The 21053-nt window shown below is 46.0% G+C and overlaps 2 protein-coding genes across 4 annotated transcripts; both read right to left on the bottom strand.

Moving 5' to 3' along the window:
- Window positions 1-678: 678 nt before the first annotated feature.
- Window positions 679-13485, bottom strand: LOC308580665 (uncharacterized protein). Of its 3 annotated transcripts, none has more exons than XM_081182644.1 (6): window positions 13328-13485; window positions 10876-11391; window positions 10604-10700; window positions 9331-9413; window positions 7215-7341; window positions 679-3844 (listed from the first exon to the last, which is right to left on the bottom strand). In XM_081182644.1, exons 1-6 carry the CDS (start codon window positions 13382-13384, stop codon window positions 3006-3008), a joined length of 1719 nt encoding a protein of 572 aa, XP_081038770.1. In that variant the 5' UTR covers window positions 13385-13485; the 3' UTR covers window positions 679-3005. The 3 variants fall into 3 exon arrangements, with proteins under 3 accessions (XP_081038770.1, XP_081038771.1, XP_081038772.1); XM_081182645.1 differs by having other exon boundaries at window positions 679-3841; XM_081182646.1 differs by having other exon boundaries at window positions 10619-10700.
- A 2283-nt stretch (window positions 13486-15768) lies between these two features.
- Window positions 15769-19520, bottom strand: LOC308581152 (uncharacterized protein). Its single transcript, XM_081183656.1, has 3 exons — window positions 19286-19520; window positions 18495-18621; window positions 15769-17657 (listed from the first exon to the last, which is right to left on the bottom strand). The coding sequence occupies exons 1-3, from the start codon at window positions 19289-19291 to the stop codon at window positions 17182-17184; spliced, it is 609 nt and encodes a 202-aa protein (XP_081039782.1). The 5' UTR covers window positions 19292-19520; the 3' UTR covers window positions 15769-17181.
- Window positions 19521-21053: the final 1533 nt, after the last annotated feature.

Genomic DNA, 21053 nt, shown 5'->3' with positions numbered 1-21053 from the left:
ATAAGAGCCTGGAAAGACCCTCCCCCTCCCCTTATCTCAAATTCCCTTCCTCTCCTGGAAACCAGTTATGGTTTATATTAACCCTTGCAAGCCCAAGCACCAGGATTCCCCCAATCCATCCCCTTCCCCTGTGCATTTCTTCCAAGACAGGTGCCAAGTGTGAAACATGCACCCTTTGAAGCAAACCTCTTGTTTATCTTGGTACGCTGAGAGCATAGAGTCAGCCTGACCTGGCTATTGGCAGAGAATGGCAAGACTGAACAGGAAAATCAGGAGGATAAAAGCTTCAATAGAGAATGGGACAATTTTAGATTGTATCTAAAAGAACACTGTAAACACTCAGACTCTTTGGCAGGCTTTAAACGACTCTTGCAATGTTGCAAAGATTTTGGATGTAATGGAAGATTGTTATTTGGATGAGTTTATAATATTTGGTGGACAAATGTATTCTAAGAATCCACGGGGGTGGGGTGGGGAGGGAAGTCCTAAGATTCGGAAGAATCTTGTTTTAATTTTAACAGTTGTAAGAATTTTATTTGTGTGAATGAATTTGTAAAACCAAATAAAACTTTTGCACAACTGGCTACTGGCAGAGAAACCTCTGGCGAATACTCTCGACTTCTTCATTCTTACAGCAAATGGATTCTCCAGTGTGAAAACAGGAGTGAAACGGTGGCATAGTTTTGTTCCATATTGCAAGTACTTAAGGGGGGGGGGAGTTTTATTATAAATATACAAAACACACATCACAAAATGCACAATATTTACACGTCACAGATAATATTATTCACTGATAAAATGTGTTTCATCAATGGGAGTTACCAAATTAATCTGCACTTATACAATCTTGTTCTTGCTTTACATAGGAGTTAATATATGCAAGGTAACTCATTAATCCAATGCGCGGTCAGATCACTTTGATATCCATATTACATTGCAGTATGATACAATAATGGCTTTCCATGTTGCTCAGAGATTTCTTTCTTTTGCCTGCCTTCGCATAAATGAGTGGATCCTGTTAACATTACTGCTGAGGCTATATCCTTTTGTGGAGGAATACAAGAGAGCCTCCATTTGGTGGCTAGAACTATTCCCACTATGTGTTTAAATAAAAGATTTACTGCAATTCCAAAGGGTCCCTTCTTATTGTCAATTTATTTCAGCCACTTACATACCGCTTAACATCATAGCCTCTAAGACTGGTGTGCAGTGTAGTTGAGAAGATACAAGAAAACTAAAACTAACCATAAAATCAGAACAGCTTACTTAAACGCCAGCTTTTTAAGGTCATCACTGAGCACAGGAAGCTCAACAAAACTGATCTCAGACCCTATTTTCCAGGGGCAGTCCCAGATTTACATTGATCCTGGAATGTCCTTAGAAAATCCCCATTTTCATCAGGGAAATGTTGGACGGTATGGAGTTATGCGACCCCCTGAGCCAAGGAGATAAGTAACTATACAACTGTTAAGAAGGCAGCCCTGTATAGGGAAGTTTTTTAAAAGGTTTTATGTTTTTATATATATTGGAAGCAGCCCAGAGTGGCGGGGAATTAAGGACATTATTTTCATTGGAGAGATGTTGGAGGGTATGTGATCATAACTGGAAGTTTCACACAATTGTCACATAGCTCCTGATGGAGATGACTTCTTTGAAGACCTCCTTGATCGGGCTGGGATATAAGGAATCGGGCAGTCCTAAGAATATACTGCACCCAGGTTCTTAATACAAGAACCTTTACCTTTTCCCAGCGGGCAACCAGTGCAAGCTTTTAAACACCAAAGTTACATGCTAGCAATAGTCTGTCCCCGCCAATGAGGCAACCAAGTAAAATATATACAGCCGCACCTTGGAAGTTCAACTTCCAAAACGTTCGAAAACCAAAACACAGCTTCTGATTGGCTGCAGGAAGCTGTGGGAGCCCCATTGAACGTCCGGCTTCCAAAAATAGTTCACAAATTGGAACACTCCCGGGTTTGCAGCGTTCGGGAGCCAAAACGTTCGAGGACTAAGCTGTTTGAAAACCAAGGTACGACTGTATTGCAGATACGGAACTGCCAGTATTTTTGTTCATCTGAGCTATAACGTCTCCACAGGAATAGGCGATTTTATTTTTCCACCATGTATGAATGACGTTTGCATCATTTTCAACAAATGGTTATAATATTGTGACTTCTGCGGTGTGAGGTACCAGCAATGCAAAACATTGTAAACACTTACTTTGGGCGGTGTGCAACGTTAGTCCTGCTCAAGAGTAGACCCACTGGAGTTAGTGGATACGATTGTGTTCATTAATTTCGGAGGGTTTACTCTGAGTAGGACTTAGTTGAATGCAACTCTTTGAGATTAACATACAAAGAGATGTTTGGCCCATTGCCAGTATAAATATGTATATTTCCAATGAGGAGACTGAAGACACGTCAACACACAGAAGGGCAACTCTGGAAGACATTTCCTGCCTATAACGTCACTACCAGTCAACGAAGACAATATTGAGCAAGATGGATCAATGCTCTAACTTGGTATAAAGTAGCTTCCTAGGGGAAAATAAATCTGCTTAAAATTTCCCCACCAATTCAGCTATTGATTTAATTCTCTGATATGTCAGCAAAAATTGCAAGCTCACTTCTGGACCACCGTGTTTTGTCACCAACTAACTGGAAACAAAGATTGCTTGAGAACTTTAATAAGACAACATATTTACAGATCTCGGCCATGGCTGCAAAACAGCTACAGTCAAACCTCGGTTGTTGAACACAATCCGTTCCAGAAGCCCATTCGGCTTTTGAAATGTTCCGACAACCAAGGCGCGGCTTCTGATTGGTTGCAGGCTGCGTTAGACATTCAGCTTCTGAAAAACGTTCCAAAACTGGAGCATTTACTTCCAAGTTTCCGTCATTTGGGAGCCGAAATGTTCGAAAACGGAGGCATTTGGGATCCAAGGTTTAACTGTATTATACTCGAGTTTGACTCTAGAGTGAAATTTATCTCGCTCGGATTCCTTTTCATATGTCCACGGTAAGGATTTCAAAGGAATCCTGGAACAGCTCATCTCCAATCTCCTGTACGATTTCCCCCGAGTGAGATTTTTGTGAGTGACAAGTGAGATGTACCTTGCGAGTGAAGCTCTTTCCACACTCCAAGCACTGATACGGTTTCTCCCCGGTGTGGATTCTCTGATGACAGCGGAAGTTTGTGCTCCTATTGAAGCTCTTTCCACATTCCAAGCATTGGTACGGTTTCTCCCCGGTGTGAATTCTCTGATGACAAGCAAGGTCTTTGTTCAAGCGAAAGTTCTTCCCGCATTCCAAACATTGATACGGCTTCTCCCCCGTGTGGATTCTTTGATGGCAAGTGAGGTCTTTGTTCAGAATGAAGCACTTTCCACAGTCCAGACATTTATAGGGTTTCTCCCCTGTGTGAATCCGATGATGAGACGTGAGATATTTCTTCTGGCTGAAGCTCTTTCCACACACCAAGCACTGGTAGGGTTTCTCGCCTGTGTGGATTCTCTGATGACCGCGGAGGTTTGTGCTTCGAGTAAAAGTCTTTCCGCACTCCGTGCATTGGAACGGCTTCTCCCCCGTGTGAATGATCTGGTGATAAGCAAGGTCTCTGTTCAGACTGAAGCTCTTTCCGCATTCCAAACATTTATGTGGTTTCTCCCCATTGTGGCTTCTCTGATGGTTTGTGAGACTTGCACTCAGTCTGAAGCTCTTTCCGCACTCCAAGCATTTATACGGCAGCTGTCCGGTGTGCGTTTTGCTCTTTTTGCATCTGTCTCTTTCCGATGACACCTTTGGGAGTCGGTCACGATTATGCTGAGTTTCCCATTCGCCGCCTGCTGTAATGAAGACAGGGAAAGAGATAAGAGCTTGGGGAAGAAATTGAGCCTCCATTCACCAAGGAAACAGAATGACACTTTGCAATAAAGGTCATTGCAATATACGGAAGGCAAATTTTCACACATTCTGTTGACTGGCATTTACTGGCAACTGGCATATATTGCACGATGATAGTCTAGTTCAGTGTTTCCCAACCGGTGTTCCGCGGCACACTAGTGTGCCGCGAGACGTTGGCTGGTGTGCCGTGGGAGGGAGGCGGGCGAGTCGGGCGGTGAGAGGCGGCGGCGGCGAGGATCCGCGTCGAGCCGGGGGCGGCTCCGCGGTGGTGGTGCCGAGCGGCGGGGCAGCACGTGCAAAAGGGAGGAGCGCGAGACAGCGGAGGAGGAGGAGGCCGGCATGTCCGGGCAGCAGCAACTCCCGGCGACGGCTCCTCAAGCCCCGCCGCCGCCCCCTCCTCCGCCCGCTATCGCCGCCACCACCACAACAGCCACCGCCGCCTCAGTTGCTGCCGTCCCTCAGTCCCTCGCTCTGCTGCCTCCTCCCACCCCCAAAGCTTGGAGGTTCCCCGGCAAGGGGGAGGGAAAAAACTTTCACTTTCGTGCGTCCCTCCCGGCGTGACGCTGCGCGCTGACGTCACGGGGCTGTAATGGTGGTGTGCCGCGAGATTTTTTTCATTAAACAGGTGTGCCGTTGCCCAAAAAAGGTTGGGAAACACTGGTCTAGTTGATACTGGGGGTCCCTTCCAATTCTACAATTCTATGATTGTAATTTGTTGTTTGGGGGGGCTATTGGGTTGTTGTTTTTATTTTTATTATGTATTTTGTGGTTTTATATCTTGATTTTATTCTGTGGACCGCAATGAGACCCCTGGGTTTAGGGCAGTATTATAATAATAATAATAATAATAATAATAATAATAATAATAATAATAATAATACAGTGGTACCTCAGGTTACATACGCTTCAGGTTAAATACGCTTCAGGTTACAGACTCTGCTAACCCAGAAATAGTACCTCGGGTTAAGAACTTTGCTTCAGGGTGAGAACAGAAATCGTGCTCCGGCAGCAGCAGGAGGCCCCATTAGCTAAAGTGGTGCTTCAGGTTAAGAACAGTTTCAGGTTAAGAACGGACCTCCAGAACGAATTAAGTACTTAACCCGAGGTACCACTGTAATAAATAATAATAATAATAATAATAATAATAATAATAATAATAATGAAGTCCAACCCCCTCCAATGCAGGGATCTTTTTGCCCAATGTGGGGCTTGAACCCACAGCCCATTAGATTAAGAATCTCAGGTTCTACCAACACAGAGAACTGTCCTCATGATGTTTATGGAGCCTGTGTGGTGTGGTGTAGTGTAATGGTTAGAGCATTGGACTCCAAGCCTCCCAAAATTCCCTGCAACTGGTATGCTATAAACCTAAGAACTGAAACTATTAACAGAACTGTATGGAACAAGCTTACATTTACAGAGCAAAATATCCCCTTGAATTACCGTATTTTTCGCTCTATAACACGCACCCGACCATAACACGCACGTAGTTTTTAGAGGAGGAAAATCCATAGGCATGCCACCCGTAGGCATTCCCTTCATAACATGCACAGACATTTCCCCTTACTTTTTAGGAGGAAAAAAGTGAGTGTTATGGTGCAAAAAATACGGTACATACCCAGCACATGGAACCTTACGAAAGGACAATACGAGTGGACTCTCCCTGCCCTGACCACAGCAAAAAGACTGATACTGATGAATTGGAAAAATAAAATGCGGCTCCCTTCTACGATTGGATCGAAGACTTATACAAACTCGCAACATACGAACAACTTGCATATAAACGCAGACTTGCCATGGACAAACTCAATGATATTTGGAATTCATTCTTACAAATACTGTAATAGGTCTGAGATCTGGTGAAGTACAATAACGACCTTGTAAAATATACAGTTTGGGGTTATTTCCCCTCCCCCCTTTATTTTCCCTTCTACACGGGTTCTGCTTCTCTTCTTTTTCTCCCTTTTATTTATGTCTCACCATGTTTAGTGCACATACACCATATTTTTTTGCTCCATAAGACGCACCTGACCACAAGACGCACCTAGTATTTAGAGGGGGAAAGCAAGAAAAAAAATATTCTGCACAGAGCATGTAAGCGGCTCTCGCTTTTCTTGCTTTAAACCCTTCCGTCCCCCCTCCCGCTTCGCAGAGCAAGCTGCGCAGTTCTCGCTGAAGCCAGCAGAGCAAAGCGGTAGCTGCGCAGCGCCTCTTCTGCTGGCTTCCCAGCAAAGCAGGATGAGGGATGAAAGGGAGCCCTTACAAGGGAGCGCTGAGCAGAACCTGGCAGTAGCTCTTGCTGGCTTTTCCGTGAGGTGGGAGAAGCGACTGACGGGCTGCCCAAGAGCGTGCTCCCTTTAAAGAGCCGCGCACACGCTCCGTGCGGCTCTTTAAAGGGAGCCCTGAGCAGAGCCTCCCGCCTGCATTCGCTCCATAAGACGCACACACACTTCCCCTTTTTAGGAGGGAAAAAGTGTGTCTTATGGAACGAAAAATACGGTACAGTGGTGCCTCGCAAGACGAAAAGAATCCGTTCTGTGATTCTCTTCGTCTAGCGGTTTTTTCGTCTTGCGAAGCAAGCCCATTGACGGATTAGCGCTATTAGCGGCTTTTAGCAGCTTATTGCATCAACTGATAAGCGGCTTAGCGGCTTAGAAAAAGGGGGGGAAGGAAAAAAAACCCGTAGGAACTCGCAAGACATTTTCGTCTTGCGAAGCAAGCCCATAGGAGATTCGTTTTGTGAAGCACCTCCAAAACGGAAAACTCTTTCGTCTAGCAAGTTTTCCGTCTTGCGAGGCATTCGTCTTGCGGGGCACCACTGTAATTATGTACTTTTTGAATGTTCAATAAAGATGTTTAAAAAAGAAAAAGAAAAAAAAGAACATAAAAAGTGTCTGTTGGATCCAACACCCTGTTCTCACAGTGGCCAAAGGATGCCTGTCGGAAGCCCGCGAACAGGACCTGAGGAAAGGGCACTCTTGCCGTGCAGGGTTTCTAGCAACTGGTTTTTGGTAGCACTATTCTCTCCGCACTGTGGAGGCCGAGCAAAGCCATTATGGCACTCTTCTCTATGAATGTTGGACCTGGATGAAGTCTGTCAGAGACCTGGGTTCAGCTCCCAGCTCAGAGCCGAAGCTGTTTTTAAATGCTTCCCTCAAAAAGATAAGCTTGCCGTCGCTGAATTTAATGTGACTTACTAGCTGAGTAGACATGGCTAGAACCGCACTACCCAAAATATGGTTGGAGTGTGGAAATGTGCAAAAGAAATTACGCGTTCCTTATTTTCCCAGCCAGGGAAATAGAGGGGCTTACCAAAAGAGGCCACCATCCCATAATTCTCCTCCATAACTTCCCTGTGTAGAGCTTTCTGGTCAGGATCCAGCAGAGGCAACTCCTCCTCTGTGAAAAACACAGCAACCTCCTCAAATGACACTGGACCCTGGGGGAAAAAGAGAGAAATGTTTGCTGCTTTATAGATCACATAAAAGATGATCTACTAGCTGAATCCAAAAGGCTCACCCAGGAAAGGCAGCTGGATATTATCTTGCATAATTTGGGGGTGGGGAGAGACATTTGCAGGCTTCCTAGCCGTGGAGACTGGTCTATTTTGGAAAATGGGGCGCTGCCCTCCCCAACAATCCCAGTCTCTCCTGCCTGGGTTAGTTAAAACTGAGGTGGAATAGCAAATCGACCTCCTCCTCCTTAGTCCCAATGTTGCCCCTTATAGGACTTAGCAGGGAGGAGGAAGAATTAGTTGGAGGTGCCTGTTATTGACTCTGCCGTCACCTGCTGTTGGGCTCCCCGCCTTCTACCCCATATATATATAGTTTTCAATTTAACAACAAGAGTCTCCTTTACATTTGTATCTTTCATTTCAACTTCCCTCCACTCCTTCTCTGGTTACGTAGTGAATTCGTTTAATTAAACTGTACCTCTCCCATAACATCTTTTAGATAGATAGATGATAGTGTTAGAATTCCTGCTCCATGATTGCAGTCATGGGATTGCTGTCTTTCACATTGACTCCACAGAGTGGGAAGTGACGGAGACAGGATGTTTGTTACTGTGTTCCGTGAAGTGGGACTATTGTCCTTTGTTCTCTCTCTCTTTGCTGTCTGACGCTAGAGAGGGAGGGAGCCATGTTGCAGTGCTCCGTGTGTGTTTATATGTAAATAAAGTAGATTAGCCAAAATGCTGAGTTGCTGATGTCCGTCACAAAAGTTGCACAAACTCTGCCGATCCCTAAGTGTGCCGGTGTCGGTTGGCATCAGTTGCTGTGATGTTCGGGCAGAAGAAAGCTTTTGAAGCTCCCGAACGAACGACCAGGAGGGAGAAAACATGCCAGTTGGGCATGTGTCTCTGCCAAGGTCCTACTCGAGTGTAGGATGAACTCCTGACAAATAGATGGATAGATAGATAGATCTTCTTTCCCCCCAACTGCTTGATTTTATATTAATCCTGCTAATGTATTTAGTTGTTTACAATGATTCTTTTTTAAAAATATATGTAACATCCCCATTCTTTAATAAAAACACTTTTTTCTTGATTAATAATAATAATAATAATAATTTATTATTTATACCCTGCCCATCTGGCTGGGTTTCCCCAGCCACTCTGGGCGGCTTCCAACAGAGTATTAAAATACAATAGTCTATTAAACATTAAAAGCTTGCCTAAACAGGGCTGCCTTCAGATGATTTCTCATCCCCGTAAGTTTTGCCATTTCTACGTATTCCATTAATTTTGCCTGCCATTCTTTCTTGGTTGGGACGGTATCTTGCTTCCATCTCTGCGCATAAAGCATCCTGGCTGCTGTGCTTGCATACATAAGTACAGTGGTACCTCGGATTAAGAATTTAATTCATTCTGGAGGTCAGTTCTTAACCTGAAACTGTTCTTAACCCGAGGTACCACTTTAGCTAATGGGGCCTCCTGCTGCCGCTTCTGTTCTCATCCTGAAGCAAAGTTCTTAAGCCGAGGTACTATGTCTGGGTTAGCGGAGTCTGTAACCTGAAGCATCTGTAACCCGAGGTACCACTGTAGTTTCTTCCGGTCTTTTGCTATATCCTGTCCTATTATCCCTCAGAGAAAGGCTTCTGGGTTTTTTTTAAATAAAGGTTGCCTTTAACCCCCCCCCCACCAGTCCCAAGGGGTACCAGCAACCACTACTTCCTTGCCTGCAGTTTTGACTGAAGCAAAGACTCATAGAATTGTAGAATTGGAAGGGAACCTGAGGGTCATCTAGTCAAACCCTCTGCAACGCAGGAATCTTTTTGCCCAACGTGGGGCTTGAACCCACAACCCTCAGATTAAAAGTCTTGTGCTCTACTGACTGAACTATGCAGTTAAAAAGAAGAAAAGAGGTTCATTCTAGGCCTAAGGAGGCAAGAGGGGTGGGACAGGCGCAGCCAGCGATATTTCTCCATACCGGCTCAGCTCCTGTGTCTGCTGCTTCTCCTCCAGGACACAGAAGAGTTGACTGAGTAAGCATTTCTGGTATCGCTCCATCGCCTGTCAGAGACAAAGATGAAAGGAGGTCGGTAGGAGGTGCTCGTCTCAGTTACAATGCGCATCTAAGTTACCGTATTTTTCGCTCCATAAGACGCACTTTATTCCTCTTGAAAACTAAGGGGAAATGTCTGTGCGTCTTATGGAGTGAATGTGTGGTCCCTAGAGCTAAATTGCAGGAGTGCGGCACGCTCCTGAGCTGCTTTGGGGCTGGCAGGGGAAACCCGGGCTTCCCCCTCCAGCCCTGGGAGCAGTGGGCAGGCTGCGTGCAGGTGCACGCTCCTGAGCCGCTCTTTCGGCTGGCGGGGGAAACCCCGGGTGCTGGCAGAGCAACCAGGGCTTACCTCGACAAGCCTCCGCGGGGCACCTTCATCCCACTGTCCTGCGGAGGCTTTGCACGGCTATCCCTGGCTTTTGCGGGAGGTGGGGGAAGGGACAGAGCACGCGGCTCTGTCCCTTCCCCCACCTCCCAGAAAAGCCCCCAAGAGCCGCGCTCCCTTTAAAGAGTGTGCGGCTCTTGCGGGAGGAAAGCCAGTAGGCTTGCTTTCACTGAAGCCAGGAGGGCAAGCGGGATCGGTGCACAGGGATAGCCCAGCAAAGCTCCTGAGCGAAGATGCAGGAGCGCTCCCTCTTAGCTCGGGATGCTTTGCGTTGCTTTCTTATTTCTTGTTTTCCCCCCCTAAAAACTAGGTGCGTCTTATGGTCCGGTGCGTCTAATAGAGCGAAAAATACCGTGCTTGTGGGTGCTACAAAAAATATTTAGCTGTTGCATGCATTTCTGGATATTTATACCCATTTTACAGGTCGGTGGTGTGGAAACAACTCTCTCCCCATCTGGGCTCTTGGACACAAACATACCAAGCTTTTCAGGATTGTGTCATTGAAAAAAAAATAAAAAAAGATGAAAGCAGCCCACAAATTTACAGTCGTACCTTGGAAGCCAAACAGCTTAGTTCTCAAACGTTTTGGCTCCCAAACGTCACAAACCCGGAAGTCACTGTTCCGGTTTGCGAACTATTTTTGGAAGCCGAACGTCCGACGGGGCTTCCAATTGGCTGCTGGAACTTTCTGCAGCCAATCAGAAGCCGCGTTTTGGTATTCAAATGTTTTGAAAGCCGAACAGACTTCCGGAACGAATTCCGTTTGACTTTCAAGGTACAACTGTATTGTATAATCAATAGAGGCAAGTCCACCTCCTTCTCCCTTACCCAGTGACCTCTGTCCGGTGCCCAACAGAATCCTCTCCACCTCAAAGAAATCAGGAACTGCTTGTCCAAGAAGAACTTTGACCTGAAAGAGGAAAGTGAATTCAAACATAGAATGGGGAGAAGGATTGCAAAAAGAATGGCAGAAGCAAAAGCTTGGGGGTGCTGGCTATTGGATGATTTCTAGGGAAAGCTGGGGAATCAGTCGAGTTCTTAAGGATTCTCAGCACCTTGGAACTACCAGGATGAAACCCTCTCACCTGTTGCTCTAACTGCTTCTTCTCCTCCGCCTGACTCAGAAGGAAACCTTCGGCCAGGGCCACCGCCTGGGAACTGGTCTCCACTCCACATTCCCTGACCCAGTTCTCCATCTCCGGGGGGAGGACAGCCAGGAACTGCTCCAAGATCACCAGGTCTAGGATCTGAGTCTTGGTGTACTGCCCTGGCTTTAGCCAACGACAGCAGAAATCGTGGAGTCGGCTGCAAACCTCTCGGGGTCCCTCGGCCTCCTGGTAGCGGAACTGCCTGAAGCGCCGGCGTTGTACGTCCGAGCTGAGGGTCTCCTCCTCCTCCATGTTTTTAGGCAGTGTTCTTTCCCAGAATTCCCCACTGATAAGGGGGCCTTTTCCTGCTCTGCGAGCAGCTGAGTCTTCTTCTCCCACCGTTGATCTGTGCTCCAAGGAAGCCTCCACGAAGGCTGAATGGTGAAATCTGCCTTCTTCTGCCAATGCCTGTCTCCAGGCAAAGACAGACAGAATTGGAGGTTCCACCACGTCCTGCCAAGCCAAAACATTTGTTTACACAAATTGTCGGAAAAGAAAGACTTATGTGAATGACTCCAGCCAGCAATCAAGTTTCATTCTAGAAGAAAAAGCAAAACTCGAAGAGAAGCTAGAGATTGGAAGAGGAGGCTGCTGTGTCTCAAGGCCACAAACCAAAACCTTCAATCTGGTTGTGGGTGAGAAGATGCAGCATCTCTCCTAGTCACGCTGCATGATCAAGTATTTATTCTTTCCTTTTCTTGCTGTTCCTCTTAAGTCCCCAGCCCTCTTTTGCCGTCGTCCCTCCCCCAGAACCTCATGGAAAAATAAAAAGTCAAGTATTCTGTACCATGACATGGGCAGGTTTGCAACAGTGTAAAAAAACACGTTAAAAATCAGTTAAAACAATTTATGAGCTGAAGAATAGGGTTGATTGTTAATATACTGATAGATATAATCTGACATATACCAGGTGTCAATGGCCTAGAACAGCCTTTCTCAACCTGTGGGTCCCCAGATGTTGTTGAACTACAACTCCCACCACCCCTAGCTAGCAAGGCTAGAGCTCACGGATGATGGGAGTGGTAGTCCAACAATATGTGGGGACCCACAGGCTGAGAACCGCTGTAAAGGAGACACATGGGTGGGCCAAGGAGAAAGGAAAGAAGCTCCCCCCACCTTCCTTTGCAGTTGCTGATGGGGAGGGGTGGTGGATGGGCCAGGGGCTCAGATCACCTCCCTATGGGGTGAAATGGGGGGTGTCCTCTGAATTCCTCTGCATTTCTCTTCTCTGCATTCTCCACACACCCCCAACATAACTTTTGGGTGTAATTGTTATTATTATTAAACAAACTTGTATAACGCCCTATACCCGCAGGTCTCTTATATTATATTTTATCGTAATATAAAAACACAAAATAGATTACAGTGGTACCTCGGGTTAAGTACTGAATTCGTTCCGGAGGTCCGTTCTTAACCTGAAACTGTTCTTAACCTGAGCTACCACTTTAGCTAATGGGGCCTCCCGCTGCCGCCGCCACGTGATTTCTGTTCTCAACCTGAAGCAAAGGTCTTAACCCGAGGTACTATTTCTGGGTTAGCGGAGTCTGTAACCTGAAGTGTCTGTAACCTGAAAGTAACCCGAGGTAAAGGGTAAAGAGACCCGACCATTAGGTCCAATAGTGGCCGACTCTGGGGTTGTGGTGCTCATCTCGCTTTATTGGCCGAGGGAGCCAGTGTGCAGCTTCCGGGTCATGTGGCTAGCATGGCTAAGCCGCTTCTGGCGAAACCAGAGCAGCGCACAGAAACACCATTTACCTTCCCGCCGGAGTGGTACCTATTTATCTACTTGCACTTTGACGTGCTTTCGAACTGCTAGGTTGGCAGGAGCAGGGACCGAGCAACGGGAGCTCACCCCGTCGCGGGGTTTCGAACCGCTGACCTTTTGATCGGCAAGTCCTAGGCTCTGTGGTTTAACCCACAGCGCCACCTGTGTCCCTTAACCCGAGGTACCACTGCATTATTTATTAAATTTATACCCAGGGGGTTTTAGGGTGGTTCACAGAACAAAATCGAGATATAAAACCACAAAATACCTAATAAAAATAAAAACAACAACAACACAATGAAAACAGAAACAAACCCGCCCCAATAACCTCCCTCCCCAGAACATTTTAAAAGAGCATTGAATGTCAATGCAGAGGGAAATGTCAGTGCCACCCCACACCTCCCTATAGGGGGACATGCAGAGGGGTCTGTCCCATGCCAATGCCCACTTCCCTATGGGAATAAACGGGGTGCCTCCCGTACCCCACGCCTCCCTATAGGGTGAAGCCATCCATCCCTGGACCCCCAACCAGCGGATTCCTCTACCCCCTTGACCCCCACCTGCCCCGCATCCCTCCAAAGCCCAAGGGGGGGGGAGAGAGGGGGCCAGAGCAGGGCGACCCACCAGAGCCAAGCCCGGCAGGGAGGCGCCCAGGCAGCCCTCGGGGAAGACAAAAGCCATTTTCCCCCTCCGGGAGGAGAAGGAGTGGGAAGGCAGGAAGGAGCACCGCCAGGAGGCGCCCTTGCACCCCCGCGAGCGCCGCCCTTTCCTCTCTCTACACCCGGAAGAAGCTGCCTTCCGCTCTAGGAATCTGGCTCCGCTTGTTTCCCTTAACCCTTAGACGCCCACGCGATGCTGCCTGCCTCCCAGTAGGAGCAAAGAAAGCACACGCGGGGGGGCGGGGGCTTATCCTTTGGCCCAAACGCTGATCTTAAATATGTTTTATTTATTTATATATTTATTATTATTCCGCGCCCTTCTGGGGTATAATAATAATATTATACCCAGCCATTACTTTATTATTATTATTATTATTATTATTATTATTATTATTACCCACTCATCTGGGTATGAATAATAATAATAATAATAATAATAATAATAATAATAATAATAATAATAATAATAATAATAATAATAATAATAATATACTCCAGCTGTTGTTATGATTACGATTATTATTTCCTGCTCATCTGGGTACATATAATAATAATATTATACTCCAGTCATCATCATCATTATTATTATTTCCCCAGCCACTCTGGGCGGCTTACAGGACATATAAAACATAATAAAGCATCAAACATTAAAAACTTCCCAATACAGGTGTCATCTAAGAGTTTATGTAGTCCTAAATTGCATACCCTCCAACATTTCTCCGATGAAAATAAGGACATCCCATTCCATAAAAAGTTTACTATTTATGTCCCAGCCACTCTGGGCGGCTTCCAACATATATAAAAACATTATAAAACATTAAACTTTGTTTTTTTAAATAAAAAAACCCCTTCCCTATACAGGATTGACTTCAGACGGCTCGGGGGTCAGATTACTCCACGCCCTCCAACGTTTCTCCAATGAAAATACGGACATCCTAAGGAAAAGTGGGACATTCCAGGATCAGATTAGAGACCGGCATGGGCTTCTCTAAATCAGGGACGTCCCTGAGACACTTGAAGGGGCGGAAATTATAATGTGTATTTGTGGGTTTTTTGGGTGGGGTGGCGAGAGGCTCTCCTGGGGGCTCTGGGTAGTATTCAACTTAGTCCCACTCAGAATTTTTGTTCTTATTTTTATTATGTGTTTGTGCTTTTTCAATGGTAATTTTCTCACGGAATCATAGTTGGAGGGACCCCAAGGGTCATCTAGTCCAACGCGCTGCAATGCAGGAATCTCAACTAGAGCATCCATGACAGATGGCCAGCCAAACTCTGCTTATAAACCTCCAACGTTGTGAACTGCCCTGAGATCTACAGATGAAGGGGGATATACAAATTTTAACAACAACCTTGCAGAGTCAATGTGGTGTGGTGGTTATCAAGTGCTGGACTAGGACCTGGGAGACCCGGGTTCAGATTCCCCTAACTCAGCCATGAATGAAGCTCCCTGGGTGATATTGGGCCAGTCCCTGCTAATGTTCAGGGTTGGGAGACAGAAATCCTGTTGTCTTTGTCCATGGAGTTTTTTTTGGCAGGGATACTGGAGTGGCTTGCTGGTTCCTGCTCCAGGTGGATCACGTTTGGTCAAAACTCTCCTGTCCATCTTGGGTGGCCCTGCACAGCACAGCATAGCTCATAGCTTCTCTGAGTTATTCAAGCCCCTTCGCCACGGCAAGGCAGTGATCTATGAAGGAGAATTTACTTTCTTGGACTCCATGATCACCGCAGATGGTGACAGTAGTCACAAAATTAAAAGACGCCTGCTTCTTGGGAGAAAAGCAATGACAAACCTAGACAGCATCTTAAAAAGCAGAGACATCACCTTGCCAACAAAGGTCTGTATAGTTAAAGCTATGGTTTTCCCAGTAGTGATGTATGGAAGTGAGAAGAAGGCTGATTGCCGAAGAATTGATGCTTTTGAATTATGGTGTTGGAGGAGACTCTTGGGAGTCCCACGGACTGCAAGAAGATCAAACCTATCCATTCTGAAGGAAATCAGCCCTGGGTGCTCACTGGAAGGACAGATCCTGAAGCTGAGGCTCCAATACTTTGGCCACCTCATGAGAAGAGAAGACTTCCTGGAAAAGACCCTGATGTTGGGAAAGATTGAGGGCAAAAGGAGAAGGGGAGGACAGAGGGCGAGATGGCTGGACAGTGTTCTCAAAGCTACCAACATGACTTTGACCAAACTGCGGGAGACAGTGGAAGACAGGAGTGCCTGGCGTGCTCTGGTCCGTGGGCTCACGAAGAGTCGGACACGACTAAACGACTAAACAAGGTGGGTTAGGAAGAGTGTGTGTGTGTGTGTGTGTGTGTGTGTGTGTGTATAAACACAATTCCTATCCCACCTTTCAGGTCTCCATGCAACACCCAGGACACCTCTCTTTTTTTAAATTGCAATATGTATTTTCTTCTCTGCAATCCACTTATAAAGATAGAGGAAGCATTTATTTGATGTGCAACCCGGAAACATTTGCAAGCACCAGCTTACAAATGTCAGTAGCGTAAGAGCATTATCTGCTTACATTTGAAGAGCCACAACAGAAAAGGAAACAGGAGGGGAAGGAAATAGGAGAAGGGAGCGCAGGAGCTGTTTCTTAGTCACTGAATAATAGCAATGACCAGCTGGAATGCAAACAGCTCAAACGGAGGAACCCAAAATTGTTCTCCAATGGAGAAGCCCTGTAGTTCCCTCCAGCCACTGTAGCCTGATGGATCAGCTGTGGATAGATGGCAGTTTAGAAATCATAGATTGTAGGGCAAGAAGGGACCCTGAGTCCTGCAATTCCTGCAACGCAGGAATATGCAGTTGCCCCATTCACGGCTCGAACCTGCAACCTTGGCGTTATCAGCACCAACTGAGCTATCCAGTATGAGCCTGGCGATACGGCAGGCTCTCCATTCTTCTTACGCCTTTCTCTGCAACCTTTGGAACGTAGAGAAAGTGACATGGGTGCCACTCTAAAATGGCTGCTCTCCTGGGCATGGCCAATCACAGAATGGCTGCCATATGCGGTCTCAAAATGCCAGTATCTAGTAAATCGGTAAAGGAAAACCGGTAACTTACCCCAGTGAGTAAAGGTAAAGGTAAAGGGATCCCTGACCATTAGGTCCAGTCATGGCCGACTCAGGGGTTGCGGCGCTCATCTCGCTTTATTGGCCGAGGGAGCAGGCATACAGCTTCCGGGTCATGTGGCCAGCATGACTAAGCCGCTTCTGGCAAACCAAAGCAGCGCACGGAAATGCCGTTTACCTTCCCACCAGAGTGGTACCTATTTATTTACTTGCACTTTGACGTGCTTTCAAACTGCTAGGTGGGCAGGAGCAGGGACCGAGCAACGGGAGTGAACCGCTGACCTTCTGATCAGCAAGTCCTAGGATCTGCGGTTTAACCCACAGCGCCACCCGCGCCCCACCCGAGTGGGTAGAGAACCCTTTTTCTGCCTGGGGGACCAGATATCTCCACACTTCACCCCACCAACCTGAGCCAACTTCTGACTTGTGGGCGAGCCCACCCACCTGTCAATCATTTGCTGTCATTGTTCACCTGTCCAAAGCTGGTCTATGTGGGTGGGGAGCAGGACTGATCAATCCTGCTTAGCGCTGGGCTCTGAAGCACGGAAAAGCTCCCTGTAGAGATCACTCGCACACCTAAATCAGGCGGAATGAAGCTCCCTTCTTTCCACAAGCTGATTTAAGAGATCTGTCCTGGGCCCAGTTGCATAAGAGAGTCCTCTGCAGTGAACTTTCTCATAGCCTGACATGCCAGACATGACAGCCGGCCAGTTTCAACACCTTCTCTATCCTCGATACAGACATTCAAGGGGCATTGTTGGAGTTGAAGGACACATTCCAGGTAGGCAGAAACAGCAGGGTCATTGGGGGGGCAGGGGCTGGGGAGGGGGGCCCTGGTGTGGGGCAGGTGCCAAGCGCAGGGTAGAGAGGCCTGATGTTGCCCGCCCCCGATTTATACAATTTCTCCCGAAAGTGAACTTTCTGATGGCAAGAAAAGGTCGAATGGTGAACGAAGCTCTTTCCGCACTTCGGGCATTGATAAGGTTTCTTCCCCGAATGAGTTCTCTGGTGAAAAGTGAGCTGGGACTTCTGGCCAAAGCTCTTTCCGCACTCCGAGCACTGATACGGTTTCTCCCCTGTGTGGATTCTCTGATGTTCAGTGAGACTTCCCTTTTGGATGAACTTCCTGCCGCACACGAAGCACTGATACGGCTTCTCTAACGTGTGGATGGTTTGGTGGGTCGTGTGGTCCAAACGATGGCGGAAGTGCTTTCCATGCACTGTGGAGTGAAGAGAGGGAAAAGGTAAGAGAGCCCAAAACATATGTTGTACACAAAACATATGTTGGAAATGTAAAGAGAAGGAAGGCATATTCTACCACATGTGGTGGGTGTGCTTTCATTTCTGTATATACTGTGTGTTTATAGTCTTTGTAACGAGCGCAAAATATGGTCTGAAGCTCAACATCAAAAAAACGAAGATCATGGCCACTGGGCCCATCACCTCCTGGCAAATAAGAAGGGGAAGAAATGGAGGCAGTGAGAGATTTTACTTTCTTGGGCTCCATGATCACTGCAGATGGTGACAGCAGCCACGAAATTAAAAGACGCCTGCTTCTTGGGAGAAAAGCAATGACAAACCTAGACAGCATCTTAAAAAGCAGAGACATCACCTGGCCAACAAAGGTCCGTACAGTTAAAGTTATGGTTTTCCCAGTAGTGATGTATGGAAGTGAGAGCTGCACCATAAAGAAGGCTGATTGCCGAAGAATTGATGCTTTTGAATTATGGTGCTGGAGGACAGTGGCGTAGCGTGGGTTGTCAGCACCCGGGCAAGGCAAGTAATTTGCGCCCCCTAACCCGTGATGTTGCGCCCGGTGCGGCCGGGCCCCCCTGCACCCCCCACGCTACGCCACTGCTGGAGGAGACTCTTGAGAGCCCCATGGACTGCAAGAAGATCCAACCTCTCCATTCTGAAGGAAATCAGCCCTGAGTGCTCACTGGAAGGACAGATCGTGAAGCTGAGGCTCCAGTACTTTGGCCACCTCATGAGAAGAGAAGACTCCCTGGAAAAGACCCTGATGTTGGGAAAGAGCGAGGGAAACAAGGGAGCCTTACCAAGAGAGGTGACCATCAGGCAATTGTCCTCCATGACTTCGCTATGCAGAGCTCTCTGGTCAGGATCCAGCAAAGACCACTCCTCTTCTGCAAAGAACACAGCCACATCCTCAAAGGACACAGGGCACTGATAACAAATTAAAGAAGACGTTTATTATTAACATATCATTCGTTTATAGCCTATTATTGACATTTTTGTTAGATTTTGCAAATTAACATTTTTTATTAGCTTTTCAAATTTTACAAATTCTTTTAGACAACCATCAAAACATATATCTTATTATCTGTTGACTTCCCATCCACTTTTCCATGGTGTTCTTTTCTTGCCTTATAAAGATGCTTTATTACTTATATTTTACCCATTACAGTGGTACCTTGGTAGTTGAATAGCTTGGCTCCCGAACAAATTTGCTCCCAAACGCCGCAGACCTGGACAGGAATGTTTCGGTTTGCAAATGTTTCTCAGAAGCTGAACGTCCTACGCGGCTTCCAATTGAGCGCAGGAAGCTCCTGCAGCCAATTGGAAGCCATGTCTTGGTTTTCGAACAGTTTCAGGAGTCGAACAGACTCCCGGAAGGGATTAAATTCGAGAACCAAGATACCACTGTATATATGTTAACTATAGATTATTAAATTACCACTTCTCATTCATTGCAATACTTCAAATCCTCAATACATTTTAACATCACCATGATTTCCCCCCCCCCAAATATTACAATTCTTCAAGAAATTTTTCTTCATTCTGTTCTTTAATTCTCAGTTAGTCTAGCCATTTCAGCATATTCAATCACCTTCATAAGTCATTCTTCTTTCGTCGGGATTTCCTCTCCATTTTCACACTCAGACTATTCTGGCCACCGCCATAGCATGCATAAACAAATTAAACAATTCCTCTGGAAGCTCTGGTCTAATTATACCTAACAGAAAGGCCTCAGGTTACTTGGGAATCATCACTTTAAACGTTTTTTAACTCATTATAAATCATTTCCCAATAACCTTTTTGCCTTTCTGCAGGTCCACCACATATGAATACAGTGGTGCCCCGCAAGACGAAATTAATTCGTTCCGCAATTTTTGTCGTCTAACGAATTTTTCGTCTTGCGAAGCACGAAATCCCATAGGAATGCATTGAAAATCAATTAATGCGTTCCTATGGTCAAAAAAAGTCCAAACAAAGCCAAATTTGGTACAACAACAGTTTATTAACTGCTCTTTAAAGTCACACATACTGTAAAGAGCAGTTCAAAAATTTAAGGGAAAATAAATTAACTTTATAAACAAAACATGTCTTTGTTTTTAGTCAAAGAAAAAAAGTCGCGAGACGTTTTCGTCTTGCGAAGCAAGCCCATAGGGGAAATTCGTCTTGCGAGGCAAATCGCGAACGGAAAAACCTTTCGTCTAGCGAGTTTTTTGTCTTGCGAGGCATTCGTCTTGCGGGGCACCACTGTAAAAGTTCCATCCATCATTTTACACTTCCAACAAATACCTGATCTATCTCTATACATTTTTGCAATTTTATATGCTGTTAAGTACCATCTATACATCATCTTCATGTAATTCTCTTTTAATGTACAACAATCTGTAAATTTTAAATTAACTTTCCATAGCTTCCCCTAAAGAAGGGGAAACTGGTTATCCCCCAAAAAACCCGAAGGCTTTCTGCGAGGGGTAATTGGGACAGATATTCTGAAGAATCTGACTTTTATATTTTTATGTATCCAACAAGTCTCTACATGTGGAAATGTATAGAGGGATTCCAACTAAAGAAGAATAGCTTCTAAAATTAATGGACGAAGAAGAAGAAGAGTTTGGATTTGATATCCCGCCTTTCACTCCCCTTCAGGAGTCTCAAAGCGGCTAACAATCTCCTTTCCCTTCCTCCCCCACAACAAACACTCTGTGAGGTGAGTGAGGCTGAGAGACTTCAGAGAAGTGTGACTGGCCCAAGGTCACCCAGCAGCTGCATGTGGAGGAGCGGAGACGCGAACCCGGTTTCCCAGATTACGTGACTACCGCTCTTAACCACTACACCACGCTGGCTCTCAACTATGCTGAAATAGCGGAATTGACTGTAAAATTAAGAGATCCAAAGGACAAACTTTTTATGGAAAATCTTAGGCCTCTCTTGGACTATCTGATGAAGTATTCAAGCGACATGAAATTGTGAGCAGGATTTGAGATATGAACAGCAGAGGAAGAAAATGGTAAGATAGTGTTAAGGGGTTTGGTAATAATTATAATGCATAAAAATGTCAGGGAGGGAAGGGTGGGAAGTCAAAAAGAAAACTATAAGATAATGGTTTATTGTCTGTGGAGAAAATTTGCTTTAAAAATTCAAAACGTAATCAAAATCAATTTAAAGAAAAAACAGGACACTGGACTCGGAAGGAAGGAAGGAAGTTTTCTTACTAGGAATTTTAGGTCGAGAAATACCTAAGGATCAGAAGAGACTATTTATGTATGCTACAACAGCTGCGCGGATGCAACTTGCCCAAAGATGGAAGGAGGACAATTTACCTACAAAAGAAGAATGGTGGATAGAGATGCCGAACTGGTGAA

This window comes from Podarcis bocagei, assembly GCF_964188305.1.
Source record: "Podarcis bocagei genome assembly, chromosome: 2".
Classification (NCBI taxonomy): Eukaryota; Metazoa; Chordata; class Lepidosauria; order Squamata; family Lacertidae; genus Podarcis; species Podarcis bocagei.
Note: the sequence above shows the minus strand (reverse complement) of the source record. Positions and strands in the feature narration are given on the sequence as shown.